The 22851-nt window shown below is 44.7% G+C and overlaps 1 protein-coding gene across 2 annotated transcripts; it reads right to left on the reverse strand.

The window, feature by feature from the left end:
- Positions 1-3578: 3578 nt before the first annotated feature.
- On the reverse strand, positions 3579-22384 carry TOP3B (topoisomerase (DNA) III beta). 2 transcript variants are annotated; one of them, XM_019539065.1, is made up of 17 exons: positions 22276-22383; positions 22004-22135; positions 20814-20920; positions 16916-16990; positions 15757-15953; positions 14879-15035; positions 13109-13222; positions 11989-12079; positions 11532-11686; positions 11158-11263; positions 10243-10389; positions 8658-8831; positions 7949-8077; positions 7344-7493; positions 6802-6902; positions 6338-6539; positions 3579-4105 (listed from the first exon to the last, which is right to left on the reverse strand). In XM_019539065.1, exons 1-17 carry the CDS (start codon positions 22343-22345, stop codon positions 3624-3626), a joined length of 2589 nt encoding a protein of 862 aa, XP_019394610.1. In that variant the 5' UTR covers positions 22346-22383; the 3' UTR covers positions 3579-3623. The 2 variants fall into 2 exon arrangements, with proteins under 2 accessions (XP_019394610.1, XP_019394611.1); XM_019539066.1 differs by lacking the exon at positions 3579-4105 and adding an exon at positions 5588-5644 and having other exon boundaries at positions 22276-22384.
- Positions 22385-22851: the final 467 nt, after the last annotated feature.

The raw sequence follows: 22851 nt of genomic DNA on the forward strand, positions 1-22851 counted from the left end.
TAACCTGTAGCTCTTCTGTAGCTTCATAGATTGACTTTTCTTTAATCAGCTTTGCATGCTTCATGATGAAAGATGCATGTCTGGGAACCCAGTCAGCTTGTGAACTCTCTCACTGGTGCTTTGTAAGCTACACACCAGAATATGCCTTCGTTCATTTTACATTTTAAATGGAAAAACTTTGAACATGCCCATCACCCTCAGCATCTCTCCAGCCCCCTCCTGGAAGACAATTTCCAGTGACAGTTCCACATGCAAACCACCATGTACAGAAGAGGACAATGAAGGATGCTGTGTAAGCAGTGCCTTGCTGCCCTCTGCTGGACTATTTCCACCCTACAGCAAACAAGTTCCAAGCCCTGCCACTGTAAAGGAAAAGGTGTGGGGATTCAGTTGAATTGATGCAGCACCATATTATTTTTTCTAATTTTAAGAATTAATGGTTAATGCATTTTAAAAGCCAAAAACGAATAAAGCTATTATCAAAATTACAAGATAGAAGAACAAATCTATGCAGTTAGTGAGAACAGGTGATCAGCAGGATCAGTTTGAGGCCCTGCACAGAAAAAAAGGGAAGAGGTTGTGTATAGGTGGCCAGAGATAATAAAAACATGCTTAGAGGTAAAAAGCATTTCCAGGCACTTCAAAAAACAGAGCGCAATGGCCAAGACATTGCAGGGCGTTGCACCCTGTGGGGTGTTGCAGCACAGTCAAAAGTACCGTAATGGAATCTGTTAACACAAGATGCAGATCAGGAAAGCTGAGAAGACTAGAGAGAATTAGAACAAAATGGAGCAGAGATGATTAGCAGGGATCCTGGTTTTCCCTGGGAAAAAAAAAAAAAAAAGGAAATTATCTAATAAAAAATAGCAATTTCTCTTCCCAGTACTCCAGCTGGGATCTCACCAACGCCAAGTAAAGAGGAAGCATCACGTCCTTAGCCCTGCTTATGATGCATCAGTTAATGCATCCCAGTATGCTATTAGCTGTGTTGACTATAGCATTGCACTGGCGGCTCACGTTGATCCTGTGATCAACCATAACCCTGAGGTCCCTTTTGGCCATCATGCGGGCCAGGACACCTGCTCCTAACCTACCTATATTCATGTCACTGGTTACTTCTTCCCAGATGGAGCACTCTGCATTTATCTTTATTGAACTGCGTCCAGTTCTGCTCCATCCACCTTTCAAACTTGTCCAGGTCCACTCGAATGTGCATGCTATCCCCTAGCACGATCGCTTTTCTCCATAACTTAGTATTGTCTACAGACCTGGCCAGCGTGCTTTCCACATCCTCATCTAAATCGTTGATAAAGAAGTTGAACAGCATGGGGCCAAGAACCAAATCCTGTGGGACACCACTGGCCACCACCCGCCAAGATGATACAGACTGGCCCACTAACAGTCTCTGGGTTTGACACTTTTGCCAGTTTGCAACCCACTTGACTATACCAGCCCACAATTCTGGGTCTTTTTATTTTTTAAGAGCATCATGGGAAACCATATCCAAGGCCTTTTAAAAATCCAAGTACATAACATCAACCATGTCTCCCCCATTTAAGTGGTTCGTTACTTGATCATAGGAGACAAGGTTGATCAGGCATGACCTGCCTGCAATGAAACCATGTTGGCTATCCCTCAGCATCATGGTTTCTGCCAGTCTCTCACAAATGGATTTTTTTATAGTTGTTTCCAAAATGTTACCCAGTATTGAGGTCAAACTGACCAGCCTATAGTTTCCTGGATCCTTCCTCCTCCCATTCTTAAAGATTAAAACGAAAGTCTGCTATATATCTACTAGCCAACTGCCCATCAAAAATGATGAGGGTGTGGGGAGGGGGCGGCCAGGGACAGCAGCCCATGTCTAGCCCCACTTCCCCCCCCCAACCTTGAGGGCTGGGCCTGCTTCCCCTCACTCCTTTCTGCTTTGAACTGGGGCTGGGGCTAGGCCCCACCCCGTCTGCTCTGTTGCCACCACTTGCAATACCAGGGGACGTGGTCATGCCCCCCCATCCTCTCTGTTTTCATGGCCTGCAAGGAGCAGGGGGGATAGGGCCAATGCTGCTGACAGAGCCCAGTGTCCAGCCCTGCCCCCCCAATCTGGGCTCCCACTGACCCTGTGCCCTCGCCCACCCCATCGCTTCACGCCTGACCCTGTTCCCCCCAGCCATTTGGATTTGGGGCCACTTCCCATCCCCCATTTGCTGCAGCGGCCCCAACCCCTCACCACCACTGCATGCCACCGCCTCCTCCATGGAGTGGGGGGGCATTCCCCCATCCCCGACTCTGCCATGGGGCCGGGCCTGGTTCCCCACCCTCCCCACTGCCATTGTGGGGCCTGGCGGGCCCCCCTATAACCTCTGTTTTGGGGCAGAGCTAGGCACCCCTCTTCCCCCCCCTCCCCATTTCAGGGCTGAGCTGGGCTGCTCCCCTCCCCATTTTGGGGCTGGGCCCACTCCTCCCACCCCCTCAATTGGCCTGTGTCTGCTGCTCCCTTCCCTCCCCACTACCACCAAGTCAGCCTGGGCCTGCTGCTCCCTCTCCTTCTGTATTCACTGCCTGCAAGGAATGGGGGGGGGCAGAGAGGTGCTGCCCTTAAACCTCCCTGTGGCATCCCAACCCCACCCCATCCCACCCACGCTACTGCTGCCACCTCCAGGGGTCCTCTCTTGGGATTGAGTGCAATGGTGAGGAACCAGCCCCACTTGCCCCCAGACAAGCCACCCATGACCCCATCCCAGTCTCTGCTGGGGCCCTGTGGCCATGCATTCTGGCCCTGGGACCCAAACCCCACAACCCGCCTCCCCGGCCCCAGCCCTGCCCAACTCCTTCCCTCCCTATGGAGGCCTCAACCCCACCCTCCCACCAGCCATACCTGCAGGAGCTGCTCTCCAGGTTGCCTGACAGCCATGTGCATATACATGCATGTGATAACCCCTGCCTCACCACTCTTCTCCTGCTCCCCCCAGCCTGCAGAGAGCTCTTTGCAAAACTGCAAAATCTGCATGTTTCTCCATTAAAATGGAAAATCCATGCTTTCCTTAGGTAAAGGGGGAAATTCACATTTTTCTCAATTTTCCATGGGAAACAAAAAGCCTGAATCCCTGATGATTAAAAATGGAGTGGAGTGAATGACAGCCCCTGAATGCACACCAGGATAAACAATGCTCAATCCCTACAGTCTGGACATGCGTAAAGAGTCTTATTTTCAAAGACTTGTTTTACACTTTCCACAGCAGAACACTGATTTAATCAGCTGTTAGACCCCTGCTCTCATATCACTGACAAAAGCTGCTGGAGAATGACACAAAAGGAGAGACTTATTTCCTTTCTGCTATGCACAACTAATTCTTAAAAAGTATTGCTTCCTGAATTTTTCTCCTTCTCCAGGTAAGTGCCTGGACAGGTACTAGCTTTTAAGTAAGGCTTCTGAAACACACACTTAGAAACCAGTCACCTACAGGGATTTTCTAATATTTCTAGGCGTGTGAAAAAACAAACTGTACAATGACTCAAAACTACTTTTCTTTTAAGGCAGCAATTTAGCAATATGCAACATTTTAAAAAGAAACTGAGGAAGGCCAACTTTAACAAGAGGGTTTATTTTTCATTTAATATTGTGGGAATCATACAAAGTAAGCAGCTAGGGCTGCCATCTTGTCCTTGGGTTTCTTTGGATTGGGTCTCCCTCCAAGCCTTCTGCCCTTCCCTCTTCCTCGACCCTGCCTTTTCCCCTGGCCTCCACGGTGCATAGGGTGCCTCATGGCTGCATGCTTCAGCTCCACCAGATCTTGAAACACAGGGTCACAGAATACACAGCCTGAATGTTGTGTCTCATCCCCAGGAAGAGGAGACTTGGCTTTATTAAAATCCACATCCACAAGAGCTGCATCGCACACCTCACAGGTCTCGGGTGATACTCGGACTTTGTGGGCATTCTCAAAGAAATGCACAACCACATTGCATTTATTGCAGGCCATCTTCCACTTGGGACCTGAAGTTGGGTCCAGCACCAGAACCCCATTCTCACACTCCACACACTGCCCAATTCCTAGCATGCTCAGCGAGTGCTGGCACGTGGGGTGAGTGCATTCGTTACAGCCCATTCCTAAAGAAACAAAAATAAAAATCAGGTAATCAGAAAGTTCTTGCATCACAATCTGACCCATGTACAAGAAGATATGATATAGGGTTTAAATAGTGCTAAAACAGCCCCTGTTCTTAGCATCACTGTGCAAGAGAACTTCACCACGTAAGACAACACCAGAGCTTGTTATCATGCATCAGATGTCCCATCTGGATGTGCAGTGCTCTTTGTACTACAACGTCTCTCAGATTTCTCCATCCATGTCACTGTACAGTTCAAATATTATGCAGCAGTTTATAAGCAAATACACATTAAAAACATGTTTATTTATAAACCAGTGTTAGTTTATCTTATACTAAGTGACCTGGAGACAGGAACCACCTTTCATCACAAGTATGCTGTAATACAGGAGCACAAAAGAACTACTGAAACCCAGTTGAGTGAGACTCCTAAGTGTTACCTAATATGATCATGAAATACTAGTGTTTTAGCCTCAAGTCAGTGTCAGTTATCAGGCTCACTGCACTGTGACCCTTCCCAAGTGCCAGTCCCCACCCCTCTCAGGTCCTAAGACACCACCCTTGTTAGGGTGGTCTAATAACATTTTCCCACTCTATGCCAACTGTGATCACTTCAGCAGGCCTGACTCAGGTTCAGTACCTGCAGTTCTCTTCCCTCTGGAAACTCTCCCTTCCCAAAAAGCCTCTAATCAGTTAGGATCCTTTTGATTTCTAGATGCCAATTCAATCAGAACAGCTGTTTAACTTCCAGCTATAGCTTTCTAAGAGCAGTGCCCTGTAATTGCCCATGTGTGTTTACTGGAGGGCCTTTTGTCTAGTCACTGTGTAGCCTTTATCCTTTTATTTCTAAGAGTGTACTATTAAGCCAAATCACACATAAAAGCCCAATAAACCAATACTGCTATACTGGGACACTTCCTTTCTTTATGTGACCTGAAGTGCATTACACAGAACCTCCATAGGTGTCAGGCAGATTTCAGGAATTTCTCATATTATCTTGCAAGTTATCTTCATAATGCTCACAAATGCATTACACATCACTGAGTGTTATGAAAAGTAACTAGCATTTGTGCACAGATGGTTACTAATTTAGTCTGAATTAGAAATGTCTTTATAGTGGCCTATTCAATATTCTGAATGTCCATTTTATAAGTGAGTGAGGTGAGTTACACTAAACAGCTTTTCTTATTTAAGAGCAGGCTGATAGGGGGCTATTTCACAGCTGTCCCTCTCTACACTGCAGATCTTCATATAAAGGCTTGATTTTTTTAATACAACTGGTCAAATATTAGACTGATTCATTTTTCAAATGCATTTTTTAAACTTTGAAAAATATTTTGCCAATATAAACAAGCTTTGTAAAGTTTTATTCTAATAAAATAATAAAAAATATTTTCATTAGTAGCTCTGTACTAAATTTTAAACATACTCCAAAAGTTAGTGAAATAATAAAATACCTTTAAATTAAATCCACTCTTTTTTCCCTGCTTTTATCTCACTGCTTCTCCAGCTGTCGCAAGCTTCAGAAAAAATTACCTCCCTTCAGGAACAAATGGAAATTTCACAGAAGTCATCTGAAAGTTTTAGTATCTTAAATTTAATCGGTAAAGCAGGACTTATTATAGAAACTGTTTGATCCTTAAGAATAGTAATGGTCAGAAATGTGACCAAGCTGAATTAGTACCTTCTTATTCAGATGAGTTTCCATATGTATCAGGTCATACCAATTATTTCTAAAGCATTTTATTTAGCCCTTATGAACTCATAAAATCTTGGAATAACTAGTCTAAGGTGGAGGTTGGGGGGGGGGGGAGCAGCAGCCCTGGATGCCACCTTTGTAGGGAGAGGGGATGCAAAAATAGCTGCTGCTGCAGTCATAGCTATTATCATGCCACTGCCATCAGCACCACAGCAGCTGGAGCTGCCGCTGCCTGGCTACCTCTCTGGGAACAATAGGCAGGACTGTACTACTCCTCATACACACCACCACTCAAACTGTCAGCTAGAATCCAACTACAGAATCTTTATTATGTTGTTCCTGCCCCTTTGTTACAAGTGAGTTGTTTTTAAGCACTTTGGCAGCAAAATAGTTTTTATTACAAATTCTGGTAATTTGATGTGGGGCCTGTAGGAGACATCTGTGGGCACCTACAAATTTTGTTTTAAAGTTATTTTTCTGACTAAAAACTGGTGCAATGTAGTTATTCCTCTATGTGTCAATCAAAAATTCTACCTTTTTTCATGTCCCTGAAGGGGGGATGGTTGTAACAGTATGGACAGAGCGGGTAACTCTTTCCTCTGGATCCAGAAGACCACAGCACCAGCTCAAAGTCATCTAGCGGACAACGTAACTCTTTGTAGAGCTTGATAGTACCATTCTGTGGAAGGCTGTATGTTTCATCACAGTGAGAACAGTGCAAACGACTTGGCTTGGCCTAGAGGCAGGATAAAAAACTATAAACAAGCTGCACTTCAAAATTCACTATTTGTGACATTCAAAACCTCTAGTCAGTTGGCAATCAAATAGTGATTACTCCCTAACCTCCTCCATGGAAAAAGGAGATGTATTCTTTTATGGAATAGAAATGTGTTTGCAAGAAGTCACATTGGAAACCCAAACAGAACAAAGGATATTTTAATATGCTAACCTTCAACAAGTTACTTTTGAAGGACACGTAAAAGCTCTAGGTGACTTACTTGGATGTACTTCATAAAACGATGGCATTTGCCACAACGGGAGAGAGGTTTGCCTGTATCGGCTAATGGCGAGAAAGATACTTCCATCAATTCATCCATACCTGCAGAAAAGAAGTCAGTGTTGGAAGAAATTACCTCTTTCAGAGAAATGACCCTTTTCTTTACACAGCCTGGGAAAATCTCTGGGCTGGTGAAAGAAAAGTTATCAATGACTAAGCAGTGTAACTCCCACACAATGTGCGCACAGTAAGTAGATGCATTACAAAGGCTTCTAAAAGAGCAGCAACAAGCATGTAAGAGATGCTACCAAAATATTTCAGCTTGTTTTATAATTTAGTTTTGAATACACAACACTACATGTCCAGAAGATGGCTCCAAAGTGGGACTTTGTACAAACTACAAGTTCATATGACAAGAGCCTCACTTCTGTGTATCCTTCCAAATGAGAAGCCCGGCCCCTTGAAAACTGACTGAAGGCTCACAGACTAGTTCTTATTTCAGTTACACAGGGTAGATTATTTCAGGTGTGAGGGAAGCCTTACCTGCAATAGAATCAACAAAATAGTGAAACTTCCTTTTGAAGATATCAAGGGTATGCTCCAGGACCTGGTGGTAATTGGCTTTGCCCAAAGATATCAAATTGAGCTGCTTCTCAACTGCACTGCGGATCGTAGGAAGCACCAGTTCCGCATCTAACCAGAAATGAGGGGGGCATAAGAGAAACCACAATGAAATGAGGAGAGACTGATTGACAGCATGGGGAAAACTGACCAAGTGCTGTCAGATACAGGAGCTAAAAAACAGACCATTCTATCACTCATTGTGGTTTTAAGAATTACAAGTATCCCATTAGGTACATGACTTACAGTCAGAAATGTCATTTGTAAAAGGCCAACTTCAGAGCTACTACCTCACACTCTCAGAGTGGAAAGTAGCTCTTTCCAAAAAAAGGAGATTAATCACTGATGCTCCAAAGATGGAGTAAATATAAACCACCACAGTAACTCAGCTTAAATCTGTCCTCCTGCCTTAGGACTGAGCACCACAGCCCTGGGTAGAGAGTTACCCTTAATGTATTACTAACTATAGCTAGCCAGGAATATAATTAAGTGCTAAGCAAATGAGAAAAGAAAAAGCAACAACTGACCTATTTTGTAGTACCCATGAACCAGAACAATGCCAAGGTTTGTAGGTTTTAGTCTGCGGCCACTCTCCACTGTGACATAGTTTCGCTGGCAAATGTTGTTAATGTGGACTGGAATACTTGCATCAGTTCCTGTCACATAGACAAGATACTTTTCTTATTCTTACTTACTCTTAGGTTAAATTATTCTAGTTTCTTTTCCCTCTCAGGTTGCTAGAATCGGAACAAATGGCTTTTCTCCAAAGGCATGGGATACTAAGTTTTTCCCATGCCCTTCTCCACTGCCCAGCTGTTTGATTCCTTCTTTGCTAAAAAATTCATAGAGTCCTTTATAAACTGATGAAGGCACAAAGCACCTTTCCAGTTCTGATATTTCTGCAATATATGCTTTGATGTTAAATGCTTCAGTTGCCAGCAAGGCAACTGGCAGGAAATTCAGAAGGTGGGAGCATACTCTCTTTTTTTCAAAGTGCATTCTCTGGCTAACTGAAGACTGATGAAAATGGCTTACAGAAGACACTGTGTTTGGCCAGAAAAGCGGTAGCCATGAAAGAAACATGTATGAATGCAAGCGTGTGCAGGAAACCATTACTGCACATATTTATAGAAACAGCTCAAGTTTATACTGGGCCATGAGAGAGTTCAGAAGAGGTGGCCCTCCTATCCCTTTTAAGGGGTACTATATCAGCCTGTGAGAGAATCAAGTTCCTACCAATGCCATGTTTTTCCATCAGCGTGATGAGTTCTGCTTCAGTCAGGTAATCAGGTGGATTAGTCTGTTTCTCCAGCAGTTTTATCTCACTGATTGGGTAAATATCTCCTCTCTCACAGCTGGGTAGGCTCTCCTCCAAGGGGATGCTGTGCCATGGCATAATCTCTGTGAACCCTAGAGGTAAATAAGCACAACAGAAACTGAACCCTTTGGCAGTTTTCTCTAGACACAGATACACATTTTAATTTTAACCAGGGCTTCATTTTACAGGTCAAGTTAACAAAATGTTGCCCCTGTCACAAAGGAAAACAGATGCAAGACTCCTGTGCCCTAGGATGGCACTGGAGACACTGAGGAAATGCCCTATTTTTCTCTTTTCCATATGCCTTTCGAGTTCCTTTCAATACCCAGCATCAATCCCTTTTTGTGGAATCCTGAATGGTACTGGCAGGCCTCAAAAGTCAGCCTTTCCTGGCTGGATCTAAGATAGCACAAGATTGAATCTCAAAGAGGTATGAGGAGATTTTAAAAATACTAGGTGTCATTAGGCAAGATTACAACAAAGCCTCAGTGCAGCTTCTGAATTACTTCCCTTGAGCACTAAGCGTGTCTTTGCATGGGTGGTGTTCAGCATAGGACAAGTCTCTATTTTTGTGTAGCAGACACTAAAATAGGGGTGTCAAAATTCAACTGGCTTTGCAGGCCGGACAAGGGATGCAGGACCAGTCCACAGGCTGGATCCAGCTCAGGAACCCCCTCTCCCACTTCCCCTCCCTCAGTATACCTGGCTGGAACAGCTGCCAGATCAGGCTGGTACCTGTACTGTGTGAGGTGCAGATTCTGGAGCAGCTAGAATGGGAGTTCCATGCAGCAAAGTCTGGCCAAAGCAACAGCCCAGTGGCACACAGTGGCCGTCCTGGCCAGACTGCGCCACACATCACACCTGCCCTGCCAGCACCAGGACTGCACTACACAGGGCCTACTCCAGTCAGTTTAAGATCCACACTACACAGCACCTCCAAGCACTGTATGCCAGCAGCTACCGTTCCCGCTGGACCATGCCACATGTGATGCTCGTTCCAGCTGCTCTGGGATCTGCACCACAGGTAACACAGGTCCCATACCAGCTACAGCAGCCACCAGATCAAGCAGGCTGAGGGAGGAAAGGTTGAGGGAAGAGAGGGGAGGTCCTTGGGCTTGATCCAGCCTGTGGTCTGGCCCTGCACCATGGTCATGTGAGTCTGATCAGACCCTGGGGCAACACCAGGGGCCAGATGGTGGGGCTCTGCAGGCCTTATGTTTGACACACTGATCCAAAACCACCTTGTATGTATGAGCAGCGTTTAACCTGTTTTGGGTCCTACCACAAGGGAAATCATAAGCTGGGTCAAACTGGGAAATAAGTGTGGAGATGAAGGAAGCAGTCAACAGCAACAACAAACAACAAAACAGCCTTCAAAATTTTCTCTTGCCTCTAATACTTTATCTTTTAATTCAGCTCCTCAGCACCATTTTGCCAAAGGGAAGAAGAGACAGAGGACACGGAGTTACTAACTAAAAACTTTTACTCTCAAGCTTTCCTTACCAGGTGAAGTAACCATTTTTCCTATACATGTAAAATGTTCAGGACCGATACTAAAAGATATGGTGGTCTGGAGGTATTTGCAGTCAGTGCTGACAGTAGCAATGAAATGCCTAGCGATATATTCATATAATCGCCATCCATCTCCACCTGAAGACAGACAACACCTTGTTATTCACATAATCCAATTCACGTTGCTCCATAAAAATATTGTTGTTAAAAAAGAAAACAAAAGAAAGCACCAAATTTTCATAAACTGAGCAGAAATAATTGGTCCCTGAACTTTCAAATTGCCTTTTTTCATTTTTTTCCCCCCTTTTAAAGATTGTTCCTTGAAGACCCTGTAGATGAAGAACACATCACTCCAGGAACATTACAGCAACTTGCTAGTTATAAGAATTTAATTCTTGTGAAAATGAGTGACAGGCATAACACAGGCAAGCTGCATGTCTGCCAAAAAATTCCCACTCATAACACAAATGGCAGTCTTCATTCAAGAAAGGCTAGCTTGTGAAATACTGTTGCTTGTGTGAATCAGAGCAGAGATCCTCACTCTCTTTTCCCTTAAAAGTTCAAATCCTGATTTGATTTTAAGTGAGAGATCAATACTCTATTCCACAAGACTTAACCCATTTTTAATCCAATTCATTAAATGCTTGTGGTTTAAGGCAATCTGCACTGAAGTCTTGCACAAGGTAACTCCCTGTCCATTTTCAGTTTATCACAGTCATGTTACATTTAATTGAATACTCCATGCTTCTATAATGGAATTAATTAGCATAAAGTTCCTGCATCTAGACTTCACACACTTCAAAAAAAAATGGGTAATATAGTTCATCCCCAGTTTGCTGTTGGAAAATTGAGTGGCAAAGGGGCCAAACCTATCAAACTGTTCTATTGTCAGGGATTTGTCTGTACCTAACTCTGCTTCTGATGCAGCTCTCATTGGAGTTATTGGAGGATGGTCCCCTGCATCATGACCTTTCCTTGGACGATTAATACCTTCCGATAGCAATGCTTTTACCTACAGAAAATGAAGGGGGAAAAACAGAGAGAGGCTGGTAATGCAGTCTCTCTCTATCGGCTCACTTGCTTTTCAGGTGTAATCTATTAGAATAGAAACCCCATGAAATAAATGCCATCAGCATGCAATACTTGCATTTTGTTTACACAATGACTACAGACCACCATGAGATACAAGTGGCATGTGAGGGCATTGACTTGATGCAATTTTTCCTAACACATTTACCAAGAAAGAATTTAACAACTCATCTTGTATTTCATATACTTACTGTTTCTGCCCAGTACGGATTATTGGCTTGTTGTCTCAAAGCTCCTTTCAAGTCAAAGTTCTCCGGATAGTGAGTAGTTTCTGTTCGAGGGTAGCTAATATACCCTTGGGTATAAAGTCGTTCTGCTATTTGCATGGTATGCTGTGGACCCATTCCTGCAAGAGATCACAGCAATATGGCTTAATCTCTGATTTACTGACACAGCAAATATTTCTTCATGACAGGCGTTAAGTTATTCCAGGGTGCCCATTCCACAGAGGATCTCATGACCATGATTTGCTACATACACGATACCTTCACTTCTGAAATTCTCTCAAACTTCTTAGCAAATCAGAAAAATGGTGAAAGAATCTTTATCATGTGTATGCAGTGCTAGCACCGCCTATTCTGAATATCCCTAATTTTTTTTAATCAGTTTCAAAACAAGAACATTTTTACTTTCATACTATCTACATACCCAAAGCAGAACTGGCAACTCGCAGCATTTCTACTGTGTTCAATGCCAGAGGTCTCTGCTTCACTTTCTCCTTCTTACTCACAGATTCTACCTAGGACACAGAACAGCATTTTCACAGTAAATTCTGATGTTCAGTGCAGGATGATTGCATGCATTTCATATCCCTCTAAAGATGATATAATATAAGGACATCATAGGTAACATAGGGTCCGCCATGCCTTCTGGTGATGCCTATTATGTTTTATGTTTTACTCAAAGAATAGAAATCTTTATCTCAAGGAAAAGAAGTTCAATGGAGAGGATGTAATACTAGGCACATCAACACAACAGGAACTACCGTTAGAAATCTCTTTTATTCTGCATTTTTAGTAAATGGAACTAAAACAAAAAATCCCTAGATTTTCTTGTATTTTTCTAAGCTTAAATATACATACACATGCTAGAGGTGCACCAATACATTGAGCTGATATTAGCAGAGATATAAAGAAAATTGACTGCATCAGAAAATCAGCCTGATGTGGCTGATAAATGCCACATGCGTGTGCGCAGCTGCAGCACAGCTTCTAGGCAACAAGCAGCACAGCCCACCAACCTGGGGTGGGCGGAGCTGGCACTGGGAAGGGGAGTTGGGGGGAGGGGTGGTGTGCTGTGGTGAATTTTGGGATGGCTGCAGCCCCTTTCCCAGCGCTGCTGCTGCCCGCCCTTAGCACAGCCTGGCGCAGCCCCTGTAGGGAAGAGTCTGGTGTGGCCCCGGCCCCAGCCTTCAGCAGCAGCATGCCTCACCATGTGCAGATTCTGGACACATACCCCCCACGCCCTCCCGGGGTACATGCAGTGGCGGGAGCTGCCCCCTGGATGAGCACCTCCCTCCCTCACTACCGGGGCCATGATCTACATGCCTCACACCCCCTTCCTTCCCCAGAACAGACTTACCAGCCAGACACTGCTCTTCAAGCTGCCAGGCTGTGCATTGGAAATCGGATCAAAATCCCGAAAAATCGGCTATCTATATCAGCCCCAAAAATCTCTATCGGTGCACCCCTAACATACACACATACATATATATACACAGTACTTATCATGCAGTACATGGTTTCACTCGTACTGAAGTGTTTCTTACCTTTGCCTCTTTTGCTATCTTTGTTATGTTAAGGAACATCTGGGCTATCTCTCGATCAAATACCCTCACTCTATCCCACTCCAGAGTAAGAGAGCTTTCTTTTTCATGGTTCACCTACAGAAAAAGAATAAACAAATACAACAAGTTGTTCACTACTTTTAAAAGCTCAAGAACGCATACTTCTCACAAGAGGCAAATCCTACAGCAGTTCACAATGAGACAACAGTTATTACTCACAATTGGCACTTCCATTAAACTAACTGACTGCATGGCTTCCAAGATGATGCCTTAGGGCAGCATTTCTCATCCTGTGGGTCACAACTCAAAAAAGTGGGTTGCAAGAATATATGAAAAGGTTGTGAACAAACTTTAAAAATGGATTCTCCTTTAAAAAAGAAAAACATGGGTACGAATGGCTTTTGCCTTGCAGGCTGGCAGAGCTCCACCCTGCAATGGGCTGCTTGAGGGCACCACCATCCCCCACACAAATCCAGTCCCTGCCCCACACACTGGGGATTGAGGGGAACTGGATTGGGACTGGGCATCCATGTTTAAAAATGGGTCCCGGTACAAAAAATGTTGAGAACCACTGCCTTAGGGAACAGGGCACCTGAGTTAGTGGAGTTCACCCAATTAGATTACTTCTCTTTTTAAAATAAATATATTTCACTTGTTTGCACAATGTGGTGATCTACAGCCTGAACAAGCTGCAGATAACTCAAAAGATTATGTAATTATAGGCATCTAATCCACCAGGCATTCTCTCAGACAGCAATGGCCAACATAACTTGTTTAAAATCCTTGTGTCAGAAAAAAACATCAAACCACTCTCATGGTAAACATATTATCCGACTTAGGTTCTTGGAAAATAGCAACAACCTGGTATCAGTCCAGGAGGAATCTGCATGCAGGTATGATAAAGGCAGCAACAGTTGGTACAAATTAGCTTCAATTTAAAACAAACAAACAATTTTACTGTCCTCTCCCTAAAGCCTCACCAGGAACAAAAACAGCAATTCCGGGGTGCAACAGGAGAGCAACTAAGGTGTCTCACTATGATTTTAAAGGCATGAATTGATAACTTGCCTGGGACTCAGGCCAAAGGCTGACCCCAGTTGACCCAGCTATAAAAATGGATCCTCAATTCATGCTGGGGAATCAAGAGTCAATCAGCATGTTGCTAGCCATCTTACTCCCTCATGCGCTGCCGGCAACAGAAACTGGCAAGCCTGAACTAGGCCAGCTCAGAGGGCTGCCAGGCATGGATGACACTTGACCATTTTGACAACAGTTATTTTGGTCCGTTCTTAGAACATGGGCAGCAGCAAAGCCATGAGTCTGCTGTGAGCTACCAAACTACTCAGAGGATTCATTTGCCAGTTCACATGATGAGTTACCCTTCCTCTCAGGATTTTGATACTCAGCAAGGCAAATGTTTGTTGGCAGACTACTAAAAACCTGCACTGAGGTTCACTAGAGAATCAATCTAGGGATTTGCTCACATAAAACAACTAATAAAGGGAAACCATTTTGGCTCAGTCTAAGATTGAATTTGAGAAGCCTCATAAAATGTATGTAATCAATACAAATTCAGCATAGATGCCTCTGAGTCTGCTCCAGGACAAGTGATTATGTGCACTTAAAATTAATGAAAATCCATTGGTAAACCACAAGTATGCTCAGCAGTTAGAAGTTTAAGAGTTAACACACAAAGCTAAATAAGACTGCATTTTACTGATAAAAACATTAGCACATGGCATGAAACATTACCTTGGCTTGCAGTACCCAGTAAGGTTCAGGTTTAAAGGACTGGATTTTATCATGCCTTTCAACACAGAATCCAAGTGTGGGGGTCTGACATGGCCCAAAGGAGATGAGGGAGCTGTCCAAATTGCCATATTTCCCCTGAAAATATTTAGTCTGAAATCTACGAGAAAAAGTGTTGAGGGAAAATAACCTAAGACATCTGCATGTTAAGTTTGTTTGCATCAAAACAAAATTCCCCATGTTCTTAGGTTTCAAAGAGATGTAAAAATTAAAACATTATAAAAAAGGGAAGGATAATTACCACTGAGAAATAAGCATCAGCTGATTTAGTGTAACAGTTTTGTCTGTCTAGTCCTCTACTACTGGAGTTAAACCACTTTAATTCTACCATGAGGTTTGAGAGTAAAATGGTTTAGCTTCAAATTAGAGCAGAATAGGAAGAGACAGATGAAGTAGAGCAGATAGGTTTTAAGCACAAATAAAGAGCTTAAGCTTCTGTTCTGTCCACATGCTTGTACCAATACATATGAAATACTCACTTACACACTTGGGCATTAGAATTTGTATATACATGTGTTTTAAGAGTAACCAAGATGTTAATAGCCAACAGCAGTATCTTATGAGATAAGGCTAATCTCAGTCTTGATTAAGCTAGGAAGAAAGAGATAGCAACCAGAACATCAAGCATTCTCAAAGATGACCATTGTTCAAGACGACTACTTAGATAGATCAGAATAGCAGTCAAGTACTATTAGAAGCTCACTATTGAGAGACGATATTAAACAATTTCATAAAATATTCAAAATAAAAAAAAGAAATGTCACCATTTTAATTTAACAAGGCTAAATGAATACCAACACAAGAACCATCTATGCTGTCACCTTGTAAATGCACAGCCAATTCTCAGATCTAACTCCTGGCGGGCATCAACTGACAGGGCCTCATTGCGATTGGGTTCTCCCAAATGGTTCATGGCACTGCAGATGTCCGTGTCAGTAATGGAACTGAACTTAGCTCGGTAAACTGTCCTTTCAGAGCCACGAGGTTTATTCATAACAGGAAGAACAGCGTCAAGAACCTTATAGGAAACAAAAGTATGTCGGAAATCAATAGATGGCAAGGGTTCTGATCTATACCCTGTATGGATATTATACAAGATAACAACCAACCCATGATAGTCTCCTTCCCACCAAGATTTCATATTTTTTCTTTAATATGCTATCAAGAGCTTTATTGCCCATATATATCATTTTAGAAGGATGCTATGGAATAGTATGTCTGAAGCACTGATTTCACACAATGCAGCGCACAATGCAGCTGCAAGAAGTAAAACACTATTGCTAGAAAGAGCCAAAAAAACACCATATGAGTCATTTTTGCAGAGCTGACTGTCACTGGGCAAAAATTCACCTGCTTTATCCAAAATTCACTTCGAGACCTCAAAGGCAATTCAGTCCTTAAGACAGTGCTACATTAATGCTGCAGATGAACACTTAGTATTCGGTACACATCTGAACGCAACATAGCAAATTCTACCTTAAGTTAAATTTCCCACTGCAGGACAAGTTCAAAACCTAGGGGTGTACAAACCAATACCATCTTCTTATGCAAAACATGTTAATTTTAATTATATACTTGCTGTACAGAAAAAAAATCCTTATGATTCTGTACTTGAGAGAGATCTCTACCTTATTGAAGAGCAGAGTACTACAATGGCTAAGATTTTACAAACGCATAGCAGCTAAAACAGCAGTGAAACATAATGGATTTCAAAGCATGAGAAGGCCTAAACACTTAGATGCATAAATTACTATACACCACAGATGAGCAAAATCAACAAATGGGCAATTTTTAGTTGGAGTCTTAGCGGTTGAAGCTCCATAACATTTTCACTAAGCCATTCTACACCTTCAAAGCCTTCCCCCAGTTTGCGTGGACCTTCGTATGCATCTATGAACTAACAAAGTTATCATTTTATTTATAAACCATAACATACAGTGAACTTACATATGTTGCATTACTAGGTAACAGTAATCTTACCTCAAAGCAGATGTTTTCCCCTTCCTTATCACAATCCAGCCACAACACAATGTAGTCACAGCCTCTTCCTTCCACCTTTAAGATAAATTAACAAAGTTAAAAATCAGAAGTCAGGTACCTCTTTACCCATGATTTTGCCTATGCTAAACTCAAAATCTAGTGGGATGAAGAAGAGAATGTTTTTTGGAGCAAAGATGAAGGGGATAGGAAGACAGTCCTGTGGCTAAAGCAGGGCCTGGGAGCCAGAGACAGAACATCAGGTGATGCAAGATACGCAGTTCGCTGCCCCAGGAAACTCTTCCTGGCTCTGCCACAGACTGCATGCACAATTTGAACTAGTTCAACTTCCATATCAGGGTGGCTCTGAAACTTAATTCATTCTTTGAAAAGTACTCTAGAGTCTCAGAACACCAGATGTAATCACTACACATGCAGCAATATAGCTGCCTTCTGGAGGATGCCCTAGTGTACAATGATCAAAATTTAACCAACCACTCCTTTTTCGAAGGCTTGGGCATGGTACAAGTAATTAAAAAAAAAAGAAAAAGTATGAGGAATATTAAACCAAGGATCAAATCCTGGAAAACATGGCCAAATAGTTCAATGGGGAAAACATTTTGGCCTAGCTAATTAATCTATTATATTAATGAAACAGCTGACTAGGTGAACTGGTCAAAGAGCTGCTTCCTATATTGAAGACAACAGAGATTTAAGAAGATGGTTCTGAATTTTTCCCCCAGATAAGACTCCAACATACTGGAAGCCAAGGCTCCAAATTTACAAAAGTAAAGATAGCAGCTAAACATTTCACATCCTGCAATCCAAGAAGCATAACATATTTCAGATTGAGGAAGCCAGCTGCCTTTGTAAGGGCAGAACTGGAGGGCATGTCCAAGTGTCATGAAGGACAAAGTACCCTGCAGTACCAGCCTCAAAAATAAGATAAAGGGAAAGTGAGAAGAGATTAAATTCCCAGTATTTAACTAGGTACATTATTTTACATTAACATTTGAGACAGCTATGGAATTTGGCTAATTAACATTCAAGTGTACAATAGAAAAGAATAATGCATTACAAAATGTAATACTGGTCGTCATAACATTTACTAGTAAATGTCATATAGTGAATTTTGGAAAGGAAACAAATTTTAGTAACATAAGAATACATACACCACTCTGCTACCAAGCCTATGCTAACAATTAGAATTGACAGCAATGTTACTGTTAACTCTAAAAGTTAAGGATCAGCAAATCTCTGTCCCGACCAGTTTAGCAAATAAATGGGTAAAATAGACATGGGAATGGAAAAATACTGGTTTTGTTTTAAACCATTTACAAACTTCAAACTGTCTGCATCTGGGGATAAATGCAGCTGGGAAGAACAAACTTCCATCTCCAAAGGGTAAAAACTACACTAATGGTTCTCTAGAAATGAGAACGAAGATGCACACAGAAAAACTGGACTGGTCTCTAGAATAAAAATGTAATAAGCTCTGTCTTGGCAGTATCCAAGGGAGAAATTATACCTTGAACCTTAACTTTTCCATATGACAGGAGTTTCATAGTTAGTTGCGTCAGAAGGGACCTGAGCAGATCATCAAGCCATGGCAGGAAAAAGTACTGGGGTCAAACGACCCCAGCAAGGTGTACATCTAGCCTCCTCTTAAAGACCCCCAGGGTAGGAGACAGCACCACTTCACTTGGAAGTTGTTCCAGATCTTAGCTGCCCTGACACTGAAATAGCTCCTCCTGATGTCTAATCTGAATTTACCCTCTGCCAGCTTGTGACCGTTATTCCTGGTCACTCCTGGCAGTGCTCGGGGGAACAGTGACTCCCCCAATTCCTGCTGATCCTCCCTGACTAATTTATAACAGGCCGCAAGATCCCCCCTCAGCCTTCTCTTGTGGAGGCTGAACAGGTTCAGGTCCCGTAGCCTCTCCTCTTAGGGCCTGCCCTGTTGTCCCCTGATCATACGAGTGGCCCTCCTCTGGACCCTCTCCATGTTGTCCACAACCCTCCTGAAGTGCGGCGCCCAGAACTGGATGCAGTTCTCCAGCTGCAGCCTGACCAGTGTTGCATAGAGGGGGAGGATCACCTCCTTGGACCTGCCTGAGATGCATCTGTGGATGCATGACAAGGTATGGTTGGTCTTCCTGACTGCATCCCCACACTGACAGCCCATGTTCATTTTGGCATCAATAGTGATTCCAAGATCCTTTTCTGCCTCTGCACCGAGAGGGCAGTTTCTCAGTGTGTAAGTATGCTGCTGGTTCTTCCTCCCCAGGTGCATCACCTTGCACTTGTCAGTGTTGAAACCCATCCTGTTCTCATCCACCCATCCCTGTAACCTGTCTAGGTCGGATTGCAGCCTATTCCTCCCTTCTAGCATACCCACTTCCCCCCACATCTTAGTGTCATCAGCAAATTTGAACAGTGTCCTTTTTACACCCCAGTCCAAGTCACTGATGAAGATTTTGAACGGTGCAGGCCAGAGGACCGAGCCCTGGGGGACCCCGCTGCCCACATCCCTCCAGGTCAAAAATGACCCGTCCACCACCAGTCTCTGGGTGCAGCCCTCCAGCCAGTTAGCGACCCATTTGACTGTGCAGGTGTCGACACCACAGTCCCCTAGTTTTTAATGAGAATGGGATAAGACGGTTTCGAAGCCCTTCCGAAAGTCCAGAAAGACTATGTCCACTACTACCTCTGCATCTAAGAATTTTGTGATCTGGTCATAGAAGGCCACCAGGTTGGTCTGAGAGGACCTGCCTCTAGTGAATCCGTGTTCATTGCCCCTAAGCATAACCCTCCCCCTTCCCCCCCGGCGCTGGCCCCTTGTGGACATGCGTCAGGGCAATTCTCTCAAAAAACTTACCCAGGATCAAGGTAAGACTGACTGGCCTATAGTTTCCTGGGTCCTTCCTCCCTTTTTTGAAAATGGGAACCATGCTGGCCCTCCTCCAGTCCTCTGGCACCAGGAATGTCAAATTAATCTGGCCCCAGAGGCCGGATGAGTGGTTCAGGGTCAGTCCATTGGGCTGGATGAATGGCATGTGACTGGCTGCATGGACCAGTTCAGGCCCAAAGAGCAACACCTCCCACTCATGCCAGATCCAGCGCTTGTGGTGCTTGCTCTGGTTGGTCCAGGATTGTACCACACACAGTGCCTAGGCAGGACCAGTCCAGGATACAAACCGCATGCATGCGGACACTCTAGCCCATCTGGGACCCATGCAGCATGCAGCACTTGGATCTGCCAGAGGAGAGGGAGCCACATGCAACATGGGTCCTGGACCTGCCAGAGTGGGCACTACATGGAGCACATGTCTTAGACTGGGTGGAGCAGGTACTGTGTACAAAACGTGTTCCATATCAGCTGGGGGACAGGGCCTATGTGTGGCTCAGGCCTTGAGCTCTGCATGAGGCCGCTCTAATGCACACCATGTGCTGCAAATAGGTCCACTCCAGATGCAGGAGCAGTACCAAGGGACACATAGTGGGGCTCTGAGGGCCAAATCTGACCCATGAACTTTATTTTTGACACCCCTGCCCTACAAGAGTCAGCCTGTGCGGGGCCCCACCTCTGGACACAAGGAGCTGGTATCGGATTCAGCGGGGGGGAGAGGAGTAAGCAGCTGGAAGTGAAGTTGGCAGCAGCGCAGAGTCACTACTCCGCCAAGCTCTGCGGGGCGCCCCAAAGCACAGGGCCCAGGGTGGTCACCCCAATCCTCCTCCCACCCTCCTAGGGATGGCCCTGCCTACAAGTAGCAGCCATTTGGCTTCATTCCCTACAAAGACAGAACAGACAGTCGGATGACTAAAGAGGGTAAACTGCAACAAATTTAAAAACCAAATAAAACAATAAAACAGCTTTAAAACAGATCTAATAACAGAGTACCTGTAAAAATTTCACCATAGTCAATTTGGGATTAGCTTCTTTCTTTTCTGTTGGCGCTTTGCTAAAAAGTTCTGCTGGATCCACTTTGTCCCAGTTGTTATATTTGCCTAAAATGGGGATGCATATTAGCTGGAGTTCCAAGATGCTGTAAGTAAACCATAACTGTACACACTCATGGCTTTCTAACATTCACTCATGGGGTAACCATTCAACCTCACCTATTAGCCTTGACTGTCCAAAATTCCTTCCTACTACAGTGCCAGGTAACGTAATAGTCACTGACTTACAGTTAGAGCTGACTTGTTAAAGTGACAACTTCAGGAGAAAGAAAAAAAGTCATAACTGTATTTATATTTAGAAAAAAGTAACTGCAGATTAGCATAAGCAAAATATTAGAGAGAGAAGGAAAACCCATTTTCACTGTTTATATGGATTCTACACTTGACAGCCCCTTAGGCAGAGTCACCATTGTTTTTTCTCACATACACTCAGTTGGGGCCTAACCATGTCAACCTGTTTGTCCAAGCCAGCCCCCCTGCTCTTCAGGATCAGACTATTGCCCGATTTCCATTTTCCCTGCTCACGTGACTTAAATCATATTGCTGCTACCAGTGATTTCAATAATTACATAGCACTGTTCTTATGCAAAGCACTGTACAACCTCCTGAATGCCCACAGCATCTGGAAGGTAGTTGAAGATTATATTCATTTTACTTAGAAACAAACGAACAGCCCCAAGTCACCAGCAAGTCAGTGCAACACCAACCTACAGACAAAAGCTTCATACACTGCATAAAACAACCTCAGAACCACTGCTTATTTTAGGCTGCGTCTTTTTAAATAGTTGGTCGCATGCTGTGGTCATCAGGTCACTTCCATCCAAGGATCTCAAGGCATTTTCCAACCTTGAACAAACGCAGGCTCCGAGCTCCCCGCTGACAGGTAAAACATGGGCAGCACAGAGAAAACAAGCGATTCGCCCCAGGCTAGGCCAAGTTGAATGCAGAAACCAACCCACCACTCCTAACCCCAATCTGCAGGTAGCGCAGAAGGCCGCCTGCTTCCACTCTCCCTGGCTCTCCTTGCACCTCTCTTCCCAAATAAGCCAGAGGTCCAGCCCTCCTACTTCTTACTGAATAACGCAGAGGACAGGGACCGTTGCAGTCGGGCGCGCTGCAGATGGACAATACCTATGAAGTCCAGCGTCATCACGTGGCCGCACACGGATGTCATCTTGAAGTGGGCGCTCTGCCCGGCGAAGGACCCCCCGTACTCATGCACCGAGCAGGCGCTGTTCAGTCCTTTGCGGGAGGTCATGTTTCCTACCAGGGGAAGGGGAAAGGCGAGTCCGCGGGTGCCACCCAGCCCGAAGAGGCCTTCCCCTCGCGCTGGGGGCTCTCTGCTGCCTACGGCTCAGACCTGCCCCCGCCCCCCGAGACCCGGACCCCACTTCCCCGGGCACCTCTCGACAGGATCCTGGCGATGGACTGCGCCAGGGACGGCTTCTCGGCCACCATCAGCACGGCCCGCATCGTGCGCCGGACGCTACGCTCGTCCCGCCGGGGACGCCGCGGACCAGCCTCGATTCCGCTTCCGGGGCACGGCGCCGGAAGCCCCGGTACAACCCGTCATTCCCGCCCGTGCCTTCCGGCTCCGCCCCTCGTGGTGTGGCCCCGCCCCCCGGGACCGGAGAAGCGGGTGGCGGTGGGTGGCTCCGGAGTCGGGTGATGCAGGGACGGGCTCCTCCTTGCACCGAGCCTAAGGGTGCCCCGTGCCTCTGGGGGTGCACTGCTAGCTCTAGGATACATTCCCCATGGCCGCCCTGCACCACCTTTGGCTTGAGATACTTCTTTGGGGGGGAGAAAGCAGAAGAGGAGTTAATTGTATTCCTCCAAACAGCATCATCCCTTACAGGAAATGTGATGGTGATGTGTCTGGATTCAAAAGGAAACTCCCCACTTCAGCCCTTAGGTCAGTGATTCTCACCCAGGGTGCCCCACGCCCCACGGTGACACCAGATCCCTGGAAGGGTGTTCTG

This window comes from Crocodylus porosus, unplaced genomic scaffold, assembly GCF_001723895.1.
Source record: "Crocodylus porosus isolate Cpor-Errol unplaced genomic scaffold, CroPor_comp1, whole genome shotgun sequence".
Classification (NCBI taxonomy): domain Eukaryota; kingdom Metazoa; phylum Chordata; order Crocodylia; family Crocodylidae; genus Crocodylus; species Crocodylus porosus.